A 15,473-nucleotide genomic window follows, 5' to 3' on the forward strand; every position below is an offset into this window, starting at 1 on the left:
GGGAGAGTCTGTGTGACGAGGATGAAAGGGGGACAGTAGAGCAGAGAGGAGTGTGGGGGAAATGAGGAGAGGCTGGAGGGGTGGGGCACCATCCTCAAGTCCAGGGCCGCAGGGCTCTAGTGCGGGTGAGCAGCTGTGTCTCTGTGTCTCCTCCCAGGTGTGTGCTCCAGAGGGTACCAAATAGGGCTGAGAGATGTCCATGGATCAGGAAGCAAGACCCTGGAAGAAGGATGGCTCTTGTCTCGGAGGGTAATCAGGCCCTTACACACACAGAGGTCCAGTGCTTTGCAGAGGATGTGCATGGCAAGGCCCGGAGGGAGGTGAGTTTGGTGCACATGGGTGCTGGAGAAAGTGGGGTTTTCTCTGCGTAAGACAGTGGAGGAAAAGGAAAATGGGGTAGGGTGGGGACCAGAGCACATTTTAGAACAAGGAGGCCACATATTCAAGTGCTAGGTGACTTCACTGCTGTGAGGCAAAGGCCTGCCACTCCTCAAGGTTTCTGAAAACTCTGACACATGCAGAGGCCTGGTGTGAGCAGGTGTTCTGGAAAGTGCCTGAGTTCTGGGTTTGGGTCGATCTGAAGTGGAGATACAGGAAGGACCATGAAAACAGCACTGCGGTGGTGGGATGAATTGGGAGATTGGGATTGACATATATACACTAATATGTATAAAATATTAACTAATAAGAACCTGCTGTATAAAAAAATTAATTTAATTTAATTTAAAAATGAAAAAAAGAAGAAAAGCACTGCCCGATAAAAATACAAAGTGAGGCACACACGTGATTTTTCATTTTCTAGCAGCCATATTAAAAATATAAAAAGAAACAGGGGATGTTAATTTTAATAAGATATTTTATTTAACCTAATATAACCCCAAATATTATCATTTCATCAGTACATTTGCAGCACATCTCAGTTTAGAAGCCACATTTCAAATGTTCGGTGGCCACAGGTGGCCAGCAGCTGCCTTACCAGACAGAGCGGGATTGGACAGCAGGTCAGCACCAATAAGGAGGCGAGTTTCAAGCTCCACCCTAATTCACAGGGAGAGCTTGAACTTTTCGTAGAATGGAAATTGAGTCCATTTAATCCGGATCTTAGGGGATAGGGAGATCTCACAGACCTCTGGTTTTGGGGTGACCATGTGCGTGTTTGTATGTCATAAAGTCTCCGTTCTTGGGAGCTGCCAGATGACAGGCACTCACCTAGTTCTCCCAAATTCTCCCAAAAGCCTCAAGACAGTTACAATTAATATCTATGAGTAAAATGTCAGAGCTGTGATTGGAACCCTGCTCTCTCTGGCTCCAAATCCCAGCAGATACACCAACGGAGCTCTCTATAACACGGGGTTTAAGTGTGTGCGTGCACGTATCTCAAGAATAAGGAAGAAGTGTGCCGGTGGGGGCTGAGGCCAGCTGTAGGGGTCCCTGTGTCCCCTGGTAGCAGAGGGCCTTCTCACCAATTTGAGAGGTGGTGAGCTACCATCTAGAGTCAGGCCATGCGCGAGGGCTGTGTTTGGGATACAGGTGGAGACGCTGGGTCCTGTGGGCATCGTGGGTGTGGCACTGGAGGCGATCAAGTCTCAGGAGGGGAACACAACAGCTATTTGTCCTCGGCGGTGAGGGGCTGGGGTGTGACTGCCAGGTGGAATCTTGCCCCCTTGCCCTCCCTGTGTGCCACCAGCGTGGCTGGGAGCTGGGAGCCCAGGCACAGCTCTCTGTCCTCCGCAGTCACGTCATGCCCCCAGCCCCTGTCTGGGCCACTTCCTCCCGGCCAGCAGCCAGGCTCCCGTGTGCTCCTGGTAGCTGAGCCAGGAGGGAGGCGCTGCCAAGATCCCAAGGCAAAGTCGCGCAGCAAAGGGAATTATGGAGCGGGCCTCGGACTCTCCCATCCTGGCCAGCACAGGAAGAGTGGGGTGGGAGCCAGGGTGGGAGCATGAGACTCGGAGAGGGTGGTCCCCTGCTCACGGGGTGGGGGGCAGGGATCAGGGAGGAGCCACCCCAGACAGCCAGCTGACCGAGTGGAGCTTCCAATCTGAGCAGATTCTGTGCAGCTCCAGGTTTCAGCCAGATGAGGGGCCCCGGGGGAAGGAAATTGCACATGAGAAGTCGGAAAGCCCATGTGGTTGGGGGTTGTTACCTAAAGAGTTCTTCAGCCAACAAACATTTATTGAGCACATACGCTGTGCGAGCTCGGAGCCTCTTCCTGCCTCCACAGATGCTTCTGGGATTAACTAACTAATGGGTGTGGGGTGGCCAGCAGGGAAGGGAGAGGCACCCACAAGATAGTGGTAGAAACTTTAGCAATGGCCTTGCTCACCTCACCCCCTTTGCCCAGAGAGGAGCAGCAACCTCCTTAAGAGCTCGGAGTGGCCCAGACCTGATGGCTTCCCTTCACATTCCTTCCGAGCAACCTTCCTGAGTGCCTACTGTGTGCTGGCACTGCACCCCCTGGGGGCACACAGAATCTTGCCCTCCTGGAGCTTACATTCTAGGGCCAAAGCGGACCCCAACAAGGCGCTCCTACAGGGCACATCCTATGGGAGAGCACGGAGGCTGGGCAGAGGGCTCTCTCTGAGCAGGGGAAAGGCCTCTGTAAAGACCTGCCATTTGGGCAGAGGCCAGAATGACTGCACTAAGGGGAAGTTGTGTGGACATGGGGGCTGGGGGTTCCCGGTAGAGGGAAGAGCGAGTCGAAGGCCCTGAAACAGGGTTGTGTTAGAAGGCAGCGCGGCTGGGGCACACAAGCGGTGGGAGGGGTGGTGATGAGGTCAGAGGGGTGGACGGGGTCTCTGCGCCTGGCCAAGAGTGTGGATTTACTCTCGGTGTCACGGGAAGGTAGAGGAAAGTTGACAGCAGAGGGGCGAGACTCCCTGATTTTTCTTGTTATAGGATGGGCCCAACTGGTGTTGGAGGCGAGACTGAAGGGGCAGGGAGGAGGCAGGGAGGCCACAGGGAGGCTGTTGTGGGGGTCCGGGGTGAGATCCTGGAGCTGGCCTGGGAAGGTCCTTGTGGAAGCCGTGAGATGTGGATGGATTCAGAACATTTTTTGAAGGTGGGGATTCTGGGAAGTGAGAGAAAGGAGAGGGGGGTCCAGGAGCAACTTGGAGTCCTCATGACCCCCTTGCCTATACATTTCTGAAGAGCGGGATGCAGTGTTCAGAAACTCGGCCCTCCTCTGGGGTCCTTGGCTCTGGGGGCACCACCATTAGACTGGGGGCTGCTCTGACTGTTTCAGCCTCCCCTCAGCCCCCAGGTTGGGCCCTTGCCTCCAGGTGAGAGAAAACTCCCATGCATCCCCCCTACCTTCCCCCTCCACACACACACACACACACACACACACACACACACACACACACACACAGGGGGGAAAGGGGTGATTAAGAATCAGCTCCAGGACAGCGGGGGGGGCCCAGGCCTAGTGTGAGGGGCTTAGAAAGGGGTGGAGAGGCCTCAGGGTGGGCTTGTCTGTATTCTCTTGGAGCCGCCCCCGGCGTCAGGGGCCTGGGCCAAAAGGCCCTGCTTCTCCCTCCGCCTCCTTACCTGGGTCCCCTCTGGGGCTTAGTCCCTAGCCTGTCCTCCCCAGGGAGCATGAGATGTGAGACGGGATGTGCCCTGGATGGTAGGGGCAGGGGTGGAGCCGGCCTGCTTTGGTTGCAGCCACCTGAGAAGAGCAAGCTGTGGCTGCTTCCTGGTCAGCCAGTCTCTCCAGGGCTCACGTGGGGACCAAGCTAAGCTGGTGACACCAAGCTCAACAAGGGCTGTGCAGTGTCCTGCGGACCTCGACCCTGTCCCTGAGGAGCGCACCGGGAGGGGTCGCTGATCCGGGTCACTGATTCAGGGTCCTGCAACGCAACCCCCTCTCCATATCTAGGTTATGACTCCCAAAGGGGCCTCCCCACAGGAGATCTGGATGGGTGAGAGCCTGGGTCTCCTGCTTCCAGAACTCCTCAACCCTCCAGAAGGCGGCGTGGAGGTGGACATGCCAGGTTTGAAACCAAGCTCTGCCACTTGCCTGCTCTGTGACCTTGGGTAAGTCACTCATTGTCTCTCGGACTCAGTGTCCTTGTCTATAAAATGGGGATGGTGATCCAGTTATCCCTCGCCATTAGGTTCATGGGAGGATTAACATCAGGGCTGCATATGCAGGTCCTTCGCTCTTACTTTCAGAGAATTTGAGAAACGGCCAAGTGCCAAGAGTCCAGAGGGCAAGGCGGCAGCTCCTGGCTGCCTTGAAGGGCTCCCCCAAGGCAGAAAGGGAAGCAGAGGCAATAAGGGCTGGGAAGGAGGCTGCTGAGAGGAAGGTACAGCAATAGATGAGCAGAGTAGCAGGTTTTATTCTGGGCGACCTGATCCCAGATACCCTCATCCCACCCCATCCCATCCTCATCTCTCTGCTTATTCCAAGCCTGGGGTCCACTGGGACAGGAGCTGGAGTCAGAAGGAAGGATGTGGCCATGGGTCGTGGCTGCTCTGTGAGTGGGGAGAGAAGGGAGCATGAGGCCAGGGTTGGAACTGGAGCGGCAAAGAGAAGAGAGAGTGGGGGTCTGCGAGGACCAGGCCCCGGTTCTCCTGCCTTCCCCACCCTGACCCTCTGAGTCCAAGTGCTTGGCACTGGGGCCCACACACCTGGCACTGCTGAGCACCCCCCACCACTGCCTCGGAGGGGCAGACAGGTCTGTGTGCCCTTTCCCATCCGCCCCTCTCACCTGCCCCAGCCTTGAGATGGAGGCCACCTTACTCCCAGAAAAGAGACTGGCACTGCCCAGCCGGACCCACCTGTGTGGGCCCTCAGTGCTGGTCCAGGATGAGGGGCACCCGGGCGCTGTCCACTTGCGGGGGCAGCCGCTCGCCTGTGCGCACATTGAACATGGGCAGGGTTGAGAGTGGCCGGGGCACCTCTCGGCTAGCTGCCATCTGTCGCAGCTCCTCTGTATTCCCGCGGATGGTGCAATGGTGGACCATCTGGATACTGGGGACACAGGGCCAACAGAATCATCAGCCCTGGGAGTCAGCACCCACATTGGGGTCCAGCCTGGCATCATCTCTGAGCCACCCTGCAGTCTTCCCCACCTACACTGTGTGGGGAGACACACACGGGATAGCTGGGGGAGGACAAACAGGAAGTTCTATGGTGTCAGCTTAGTGTCCAGTGACTGAGGCATGGGGTCTGGGTGCAGACATCCTGGATTCAAAGCTATGTGTCCTTTGCAAGTTGCTTAACCACTCTTTGCTTCAGTTTCCTCAGCTGTAAAATGGGGATAATAATAGAACCTACCTCCTAGGATCGTTACGGAGATTAAATGAGAAAATGCAGGCTGGGTGTTTAGAAAAGTGCCTGGCACATGGTAAGAGTTCCTGAGATACTAAGACATGAATAGATACCTACAGTGGTATTTATTGCCAGAAGCCAGTGTTTGCTGGGCTCTATATTGTTTTTATATTCTGATGGTGATCCCCTGTGTCCCTTCTAGCAATCAGTTCCCTCTTCTAATATTCTCTCCCAGCACCGAACCTCCCTCCCCTCCCCGTCATCCCCATCTTAGTCTGGCAAATCTACCTCCTCCACCTTTTCCTAGCTTTTGCCCAAGTTCTTTCCTGCTGGGTTTTGACTGCCTATATTTTGGACCCTCAGACCTGGGCTCCACTCTCTCTGTAACTTGACCCCCTCCCACCCTGCCCCAGGCTGTCCCCAGCATTGCTTAGCTCCAGACACACACAGAGTCTTGCTTCCTGTCTGTGTTTTGGACCAAGGCTCCTTGAGGCTGGAATGAGGTCCCACCCTCACCAGACTGGAAGCCCCAGCAGCGCCCAAAGGACTGACTACCACACCCTTTAGTAAGTCCTACCTGAGCTCTAACTCCAGTTTCCCCTAAGAAGGCTGAGCCTCGTTCTCATCTGACATTCTCATGGGCTTGCTTTCTGCTGTCCAGGAGCAACTTTAGTTCGTTTTGAGAAGTAGGGTAGCACAGTGGTTAAGCAGGAGAACCTGCTTTGGGTCTGAGTGTGAGTTCCACTGCTTACTTGCTGTGTTACCCTGTGTAAGTTACTTAACCTCTCTGTGTCACCATTTCCTCGACTGTAATGCAGTTGTTGTATGAATTAAGTGAGTTGATGCAGAAAAAACATTTACATCTACTGGTCAGCATGCAGCAAAAGATAGCTATTATTGTGGGGAGACTTCCATTGCTATCAATATCATTGGTGTTGTTTTATCATAGTAGGCCCACTGATAAACTTGGCCTCCAGTGGAAGGATGTTTCCGAGCCCTTTTACATGAACCCACCCACATTTGTGGGCTCAGCCTGGAGACCTTTTCCCAGACTACCTGGTTGCTGGGTCAGACAAACAACAGGGACTTTTCAGTACGGACAATAAGAACTGGTTTTCTTAAAGGGGTGGGGGCCCCAGGCAGGGTGGAAGCAATCCTACTTACTGCTGGATTACTGATCAAATCCGGGAGGGGGAAATGATCCCTACCCATGCCCATGTCTCAAGTAGTGGACACAGACTCCAGCTAGAGCCTGAGAGATCAGACTACAGAAAAGTTTTTCTAGCTTCTTACTGAATGTGCCGGGGAGGGTCAAGATGAGCTATTGAGTCTGGAATCTGGCAAGCAGAGTTGTCCAAAACACAAGTTTCCATTAGCAGGCAAGGGGAGGCTGAGAGGGGACGGGAGCAGGAAGCGTGTGGCAGCGGAGACAGCCTGGCAGGTAATGATCCCTCCGGTGGGGGAGGCCTTAGTTGATGGGCCTCCTCCCCACTCCCAGCCCCACATCTGGGTCTCATTACTCTAGTAACACACACAGGTGGAAAAACGTTCTGCGGACAGTTTTCCAGAGCAGCAGCAGAAGTCAGACCCGCGGTTCCCTCCTCCGCAGTCCTTCCACATCAGCACTTGGGCAGAAAAACCAACTGGCAGGCATTCTCCCTCTCCACACGCACGCACGCACGCACGCACGCACGCACGCACAGCCCCTTGAGCCCTGATCCTGACACACAGATCACAGGAGAGGGTCATTGGGCTGGAGGTTGGGCTAGAGGATGTTCTGACCAATAAAATCTGACGTAGGTGAAAACAGGCAGCAGAATCACAATTTTGGATCATTTGAAAAATGAACCTGAACAGGCAGAAGGAAAAAAAATAGGATTTTGTAGAAATAAATCAACACAAAATCCAAACCAACAAGGGCTGACACCAGGCGCGCGCACACACAGGGTAAAATTGGTTATTGACTCGAAATTGATGGAGGAAGCATAGTTTCCTGACACCAGCAGAGCTAGAAAGTTGACCCAGGAAAGGCAGACCTGGTGGAAGTAACTGGCCAGAAGAGAATCCCCGCAGTGGCAGGAGACGACACTCATCAAATTTGGCACAGGCCCCCAAATTGAGAAATAAAATCCTCCTTGTAAAATTTACATAGAAAATCACTGATCCCAGTGGGGGAAAATTCTACCAAATAAAAATGAAAGCAGAAAAAAAAGCAAATCTTTTTCATTGCTTTGTGTAAAAAGTTGATCAAGGAACTAAATCGACTTAGATCAAGGAATTACATTTATGTTCACTCGGGAACATTTATTCCCCATAAAAATTCAAAAATGTTGGTATAATTCTGATTCTAAAAATGTACTGTTTAACCCAATGGATTTATATGGTGGGGTCAAAATGGTGGGGTTAAGGCACCCTAAAATCAGCTGGCGAGAACATACACACCCCGTGGGTCCACCTGCTTGGCTCACTCGGCCACAGCCCTTCTTCCCAGGCTCCCTGGCATGTCAGATGCCCACACTACCTGGCGTCTGCCCCACCCAGGGGGGAACAACGGGGCTACTGTGACTCTCACAAGATTCTGGTGACCTCACAATGCTCCCCTGAGGTCACCACAGGGATAACCTTACCACCCCCTGCACCTGAGGCACAAGTCTGCTGAGGCCAGCGTGGGTGATCATCCTTAGCCCTCCTTCTGGCCACCTAGGGCGGGCAAGGCTCCGGCCAGAGCCCTACAAGGAAGCCTCTGAGGGAACCAGGAACTGGGACGCACCTCCTCCACCGAGGAGTAACTCAGGGGAGACTTCCAGCCACCATCCTGGAGGTCCTCGCACCCAGTTCCCTTCACCGACCCCAGGAAGAGATGAAGAAAGACACTTCGCTGCTACCCGCATCTGGGCCCTTGGCCTCAAACAGTGCCCTGGGTGCCGTCCAGCAGGCCAGCACGTCCGGACTCCCGAGCAAGAGAGGGACTGGGTGCCATGCCTCCTCCAAAACCCACCGGAAGCCCAGCATATCCAAAGTGATCCTGGGGGTCATGGTGAGCAAGGGGGCGCGCAAGCGCGTGTCCCTGGCTACCCTGAGGAAGGCCGTCGCCACCAGTGGCTACAACATGACCCGCAGCGCCTGGCGCTTCAAGCGAGCACTCAAGGGGCTGGTGGACAAGGGCATGCTCAAGCAGGTGACAGGCAAGGGGGCCACAGGCTCCATCTTCCTGGCCAACAAGCATGCCTCCAAGTTCAAACCCGAGGCAAAGAGACGGCAACAGCAGCGGCAGCGGCAGTCGGGGCAGCGCCGGCCTGGGCAGCGCCGGTTGCCCATGGGCTCCAAGCAGGGGCACAAGAGGCTCGCCAAGGGGGTTCGCAGGGCAGCCAAATGCTGCCGCAGTTAACCAGGAAAGCTGGGCGAGCAGGGAGGGCTGCCAGCCCCGCCACAGGCTCAGTGCAGTGGGGATAAAAGGAGCCTAACATTTCACACCTGCCTCCTGGAATCTCTGGGGTTCAAGGGAGAGGGACCGAAAGAGGTCTGGGAGCACAGAGGACAGGTAAGGCCATGGGTGGGGAAAACCTGGGCAAAATAAGAGTGAGATAGATTTGGGAAGGGCTGGAGGGATTGAAAGCACCCAGATATTAGCTGGTCCAACCGCATCATCTTGCAGGTGAAGAAACTGAGGCCAGAAAGAGTCACAGTAACTGTGTGGCAGAAAGCAGCCTAGAACCCAAGTGTCTGACTCACAGCGAATCGTGGTTGTGTGTGTGTGTGTGTGTGTGTGTGCGTGTGTGTGCGCGCGTGTGCACGTGCACGCACTGGAAGCCTTTTAAGTTGCTTTCTAAAGTTGCTTCTCAAACCCTTTCTCCCAGGGTGGCAGCAGATCCCTGAAGCTTGGCTACGTCCCCTCTCCTGTCCCACTTTAGACTCCTCCATGGAGACCAGAAAATGAGAAAGCCAAGCCAGGCCAGGTTGGGCCCAGCGCCCAACCAGCCGAGGGCTGGAGCTCACAGGCCAAGGGTAGCTTCGTCACCCCAGAGTAATTTCGTTTGTCTGCTGCTCATGGAGGTTGGAGGGTCCAGCCTGATAGTCTAGGAGACCTCCCACTCAGCCCCCAGATTTCCCCTACTCACTCAGAGGTGGCCAGGTCTCTCTTCAACCTGGAAAAACAAGGGAGGGGATTAGCTATTATCCACAACCCCTCCTGGTGCCAGGCCAGGCAAGGGGCCCTTCCTCCCTTCCTGGCTGAGGACTCTGCTCCCTGAGGGATCTGGGTCCCCACGTGGCACAAGTGCCACAAGGAATCCCACAACGTGAGCACCAGCCCCAGTGCCCTCCCTGCCCTCAGCCCCCACACTCACCGTCCCTCCCGCCGGCAGCACATAACGTAGGCCAGCAGCAGGGTGAGCAGCAGGGCCACCAGCAGGGGCACCAGGAGCGTGACCAGGGCGTCGGTCAGGAATTCTCGGGCTGTGGCCTCGGTGGGTGGGCAGAAGAACGGGTCGTGCTCCAGGATCCCATCACCTGGCGTGGGTACCTCGTCTGCCGGCTCTGGCACTGACTTGTCCACCTGCTCAGAGAGCCCAGGGCTGACCCAGGAGTGGATGGCCAGACACAGAGAACCTCAGGGCACAGGGCAGGAGTTCTGGGGCCACCCCGCTCCATGCAACTGCAGGGATTCCTCCTGCCTGGCCTCCCCCAGCTCATGTGACCGAACAGAACAAGCACTGGTCTAGGTGCCAGGAAAGAAATTCTAGGAGAGGCAGGACCGCACAACGGTTAGAGCACAGCTCTCATGTCTGACTGCCTGGGTTTGAATCCTGTTTCAGACAAGTGCTATGCTGCAATGACTTACCTCTAGGTGCCTCGGTTTTCTCATCTGTAAAGTAGGGACGCTAATAGTGGTACCTGTCTCCTGGGTGGTTGTGAGGATAAAACATGTTGATTGCATAGTGCATTGCCCATGGCAAGTGCTCAAGAATGTTGATTACCAGTTCCTGCCTGTGCTGTCGGTCAAGTCACAGGAAGGGTTCCTAGCCCTGGGAATAAGATCTCTAGGGACCCTAGACCCCTCAGCTCAATATCCCAAAGAGCAGTAGTGAGCATCTTTGGTTTATAACATGGGGGTGAGAGCTATCTGTCCCTTATTTTAGGCCAATTTGCTGTGACACCTTAGAGGAAAATAGAGCTGTCACACAGAGGCCCTAGGTGGAGAAAGGAGTTTGGAACCATCCTGTGGGAGTGATTGTTCTAGCTGTTCCGTTGGGCACAGCTGGGGCTCCAGGAGCTGGTGATCCCTTGTCTGGATTATGGGCTCTGTTGCCCTCTTGTGGGAGAAGGTAGAACATGTGTGTGCGCACGCGCGCGAGTAGATAATTGAAGAAACAGGGAAATGGGATGGGATGGGGATGGAGGAGACCGTGATGGGGGTCATGCCCCGCCCCTACCCCTAGAACCAGGGTCCCTCCTCACCAACAACACGTTGCACCAGTCAACTCGGAAGTGAGGTGCCAAGGTGTCATAGCAGGACAGCAGTGGAGGCTGGCCCTGGGCACAGCGAGCTTGGCTGTCCGGGGATGCCACCATCTTCAGGCAGGTGGAGAAGGGTGAGGAAGAGCCCACCTTGATGTATACCCTGGGTCCAGACAGAAACCACTATCAGAAAATTGGGGGTATCACTGGGCACTGGAGATTTGAGGGTTATGGCCACCCTGAGATCTGGGGTTATGGTGAGAGTACACAGAGCACCCATCTTCTGGGGCCTTGGCCCCCAGGAATGTCCTTTGATGGATGGATCTATCATGTCCTTATGGGCACCAGGAAGTGCAGAGTTCAGGGTAACTAGGGTTTGGGCCCAGGAAGGGCAAGAGGGAGGAGATGAGGGGGTGGCCAGAAGGAAGTGGACAGTGATGTGATGCTGGGAACTAAAGATGCGCACGGTGAGCGTGCAAGTGGTAAAGCCCCACTTGGAAGTTAGGGAGACCCATGTTCTATGCCCACCACCTAGACAAAAGGCAAGCTGCCCCCTCCTCCAGGAAGCCCTCCTGGGCTGCATGCCTACCCTTCCTTGCGGCCCTCGATAGGAAGGGGGACTCGGCCCCCACGGTCCAAGGCAGAGGTGATGTTGAGCAGCTGGAGTTCCCCTGGCTCCCAGAGCCCCCCCAAGGCTGTGAGGAAACGGCCGGCAGGTGTCGAGGGCAGCACCTCCTCTACATCATGGCTGCGCACCAGGAACTCAGCCTGGTATGGTAGCAGGGGGCCTGGGAGGGCCAGGTGGGCACCTTAGGCCGCACCCAGCCCCCAGCCCTGTGTGGATCCTTCCTAAGCCTCCCCCCATCCAAGCTGGTCCCCGTATCCCCTCAGCTCCCTTCTTTCCTCCCTAATACCCCCTATATCACAGGCCTCAAACGCCCTTCCTCCACACCCACAGCCTCAATTACTCGCCCAAGCCTCCACCGCAGAGCAGCCGAGAATACGACTCCAGAGTCTTTCCAGGGTGCCCTGCTCCCCACTACTCACTTCTACACCCGCCTTCCAGGGGAGATCCCCCAAGACTGGCATTGGTGGGGTAGGGGTGGGGCGGGGCTGGCCGTACCTTCTGGGTCTCCAATCAACAGCACCAGCCTCTGCCGGGTGGTGTCAAAGCTGTCCCGATTGTAGGCTGTGACCTGGAGGATGGGGTAGAGGGCTGAGAGGTGGGGTTAGGAGAGAACCTAGCCCCTAACCCCGGGTGGTGCGGCTGGGCCTGGCGGGAGAAGACTGAGATAGCCCACCAAATTAGAGGCCTGTGAGTCACGTAAATGAGTGAACGCCGGGTCCCTGTTGCATGCGACACAGCCCACTGGGGCCCCTACTGGTACCTCGATGACCTGGCGTCCGCGATCTGCTGGGGTGGCGGTGCCATAGAGAAAGCCAGGCTGGTGGGGGCTGCGCTGGGCGTAGCGGAGCCACCTGGGCAGGTCTGGGTGTCCCTGGAGGTGGGCGTGGTAGGTGATAGGGACGGTGGCTGGGACAGCTGGTGGAAGGGAGGAGAGGGGATTGGAGACACAAGAGGAGCCTTCACCAGCCCTGGGCCAGGCGCCCGCAGCCCACCCCAGTGCCCCTCAGGCCCCTCTCACAGACGACGAGCTCAGGAAGGTGCAGGAAGTTTTCGCGATCCAGGGTGTGTACAAAGACGCGGCCCACGAGCGGGTGCAGGGTGGTCTGCTGGGCCTCGGTGTGCCCCAGCCCTGCCAGGAGACCTGTGGGGACCCACGACCCCCAAACATATGGCCCAGCCTCAGTCCTGGCCAGGGAATAAGTCCCCTTTTCCACCCAGCCCCTAGTGGCCCTGAGGGAGTGGAGAAATGTGTGAGAGGAGGCAGATGGATTTCTGGCTCCCAGGCAGGATGGGTTGGGGCCCTGGCTGTGCCGCACACTTTAATCAGTGACAAGACCCAGACCTTAGTTTGCTTTGGATTCACGGAAGCCCCTCACTCCTCATTTTAGGCCTCCATTGAGGGTCACAATGGGCAGGGACTGATGTCTGGCTGAAAGGGGTGCGGGGTGTGTGAGTGGTGTGTCTGTGTGTGTGAGTGTGTGTGTGTGTTAAGAGCACTTGGAAAAGACCCCCAAGCTGACTGTGGGAGGCTGGAGGGGGTAGGAGGGAGGGAGAGGTAAGGACCCCTTGGAGGAGGCAGGTAGCCATTCTGGGGCCCCCACCCACCTCCCCTAACGTACAGAGGGGAGAGGGCCCACACTAGAGGCCACTAGGAGCTGAGCAAAGGGGAGTCTGAGCCCAGAGCCCCAGGGAGAGGACCTGCCCCAGTGACCCTCACACTCTCCCAGGGCCAAATTTAGCCTGGACCCAGAAAGAAGCCAGCCCATTAAAGGGCCCATGGCGCTCTGGGCCTGTGCAGTTAGGCCCAGCCTAGCCTAGGACACCTTGCCCCTCAGGGTTCCCAGCCAGCCCCCCATATCCCAGCTCCCAGCCCCAGTTCCCTAGAGCCCCATCGGTTGTGGAATTTACACCCCAAAATCCCTCTGGCCTCTGCCTCACCCCGACCCCCAACCCCTCCCCTGAGGAACTTCTCACCCCCCCAACCTGGGCCTCTCCCCTGAAGAAGACCCCAACTTACCCACAAGGAGAGAAATCCAGATTAGCACTGCTGCCATGGCTGTCCCAACCTGGCCCTGCCTGTGAGTGACAGAGACAGGAGCAGGGAGCAGGGAGGAGGGAGGAGGGAGGAGGGAGGAGGGAGGGGGAAGGACGGGAAGATGTCCCAGAGCAGCCGGGCTCGGCTTCAGCCAGCGGGACCCTCCCCCTCCCCACCCAGAAAGGCACTAAATCTAGGGTGGACACCCTCCTCACAGGATGAGGTCCCTCCAATAATCCCCTTCTTGGGGCCAGAGTATATTTTCTAAACCACCAACCTGACTGCCTGAGGCCCCCCTTAAAACCCTAATGGCTTCCATTGCCCTGAGCTCCACAGCTGCTGATGGCTTTCAGGCCCTGCCTGTACCTGGCCATCCTGTCCAGAATCCCCTCTCTTCCACCTTACCCCCTCCCCGCACACACACACTACCCCAGGCTTCTGCCCTGCCTCCCTCTGCTGTCCCACAACCTGATAATCTCTCCTGAGTATACACCCCTTGGCACGAGCTCTTCCCTCTGCCTGGAGCTCCCTTCCTGCCCTAATCCTACCTTTCATCCTACCTTCTACTCACCCTTCAAGACGCAGCACAGGCATCCTCTCCTCTCTGAAGCCTTTCTGTCCTCCCTCCTGTGTGGCACAGCCAACCACACAGTGTTGCGGGGTGGCCTGGGATCTTATGATCTTTGCATCCCTGGACCTAGCCCAGGGCCTGGCAACTAGTAGGTGTAGGGGGCGAGGTGACAGCTTCATGAACAGCACATGAGGGCACCCATTCACCCAGCCCTCTCCTCAGACTAGGCACCCCCAGCATGCCCCCCAGGTCCGGGAAGAGAGAGAGCCTTGGACAGAACCAACCAGGTAGGGACAGGGAGTAAAGGAGGCCTACAGGCCTGGACATGAATCCCAACTTGACCCATTCACTGGAGAATATGGCCTTGGAAAAGTCATCTGCCCTCTCTAGGCTCTGTTTCCACAGCTACAAAGTGGCAAGAACAGTGCTCTCCTCTTGGTGTCCTTGTGAGGAATCCACAAAATCATGAATTCAGCACATATTTACAGAGCACCTGCTATGTACCAGGCACTGAGGGGGCAGAGATGAGCAGCCCTTACTCAGGTGGAGCTCTCATGCCAGCAGGTGATGACAGCTACCCTCTGCCTGCTACTATGCTGAAGGTTTTACATAGATTTACATATAGTAACTCATCCCATCCCCACGGCAGTTCCATGAAGCAGGTATTATCTTTGTCCCCATTTTACAGATGAGAAAACTGAGGCATGAAGGGTGTATAACTTTCCTGAGGCCACACTATAGACAGCTGAATGCATGTAAAGACCTCAGCCCGGTGCCTGACTCAGTCCAGGATGCCGCCAATGTCCTTCCCGGTGGGGTACCACTTCCCCTCCCTTCCTGCATCTGCTAAAGGATCTCGGTACAGGTGTGATGGAAGCAGTGTGCCCTTCTTTCCCTGGACTACCCATTCAGAACAAGCAGAGGGGCACTCTCCCCAGATGCCCTGAGAAGGAGGCAGGGGACTGTGGGTGCCAGCGTTCCAAAATCCTCGGTACCTGTGTGAGCATTCTTCCTGGGCCTTGAGACATAGGGGGTTGCCACCTCACCCCCATAGGCGAATGCCCCAGGCAAGGACATCTGGGACCTGCCCTGAGTTGGCCTGAGAGGGAGGGTGTTGGTCTGCAGATTGGGGTGACCGGTGGGCATGTTACTCAGTCCTTGTCCCTTCCTGTCTCTCCCCACATGACCATCCCACCTGTCCTTGGATAGCCAGCAAATTCCAGAATGAGTGTCCACTTAGGCTCTCAGACAGGGCAGGGTATGTCCCAGAGTCACCTTGGTACCTCTCTGCCTTCTCAGAGATGGAGGGCAAGAGGAAGAAAGGAGGCAGAGGAAAGTCAGAGGGCTCTGGGGGAGCAGGCAGAGGTGCCAGAGCCTGGCTAGCTGCCCAGGCCTCAGCCCCTCAGTGGCTCCATGTGATTCCCTCCCTCCCTGGCTGCTGCCTCTCCTGCTATTTTTAGAGCCACCCAATCACACCCTCAGCTGTCTTAAGGTGGCATTGCCCGAA

General features: G+C 56.2%; 2 protein-coding genes across 2 annotated transcripts; one reads left to right on the forward strand and one right to left on the reverse strand.

Annotated features, from left to right (window-relative positions):
• Positions 1 to 4,794: 4,794 nt before the first annotated feature.
• Positions 4,795 to 13,563, reverse strand: SGCA (sarcoglycan alpha). The gene is made up of 9 exons (XM_089901102.1): positions 13,378 to 13,563; positions 12,379 to 12,501; positions 12,121 to 12,275; positions 11,856 to 11,928; positions 11,322 to 11,520; positions 10,733 to 10,895; positions 9,622 to 9,830; positions 9,394 to 9,420; positions 4,795 to 4,975 (listed from the first exon to the last, which is right to left on the reverse strand). Exons 1-9 carry the CDS (start codon positions 13,412 to 13,414, stop codon positions 4,795 to 4,797), a joined length of 1,167 nt encoding a protein of 388 aa, XP_089757228.1. The 5' UTR covers positions 13,415 to 13,563.
• On the forward strand, positions 7,838 to 8,708 carry LOC111166433 (histone H1.9-like). The gene has a single exon (XM_089901101.1). It carries the CDS (start codon positions 8,136 to 8,138, stop codon positions 8,661 to 8,663), a length of 528 nt encoding a protein of 175 aa, XP_089757227.1. The 5' UTR covers positions 7,838 to 8,135; the 3' UTR covers positions 8,664 to 8,708.
• Positions 13,564 to 15,473: the final 1,910 nt, after the last annotated feature.

This window comes from Delphinapterus leucas, chromosome 19 (assembly GCF_059928025.1).
Source record: "Delphinapterus leucas isolate spDelLeu-1000000601 "Yukka" chromosome 19, BTC_Dleu_Yukka2, whole genome shotgun sequence".
NCBI lineage: Eukaryota > Metazoa > Chordata > Mammalia > Artiodactyla > Monodontidae > Delphinapterus > Delphinapterus leucas.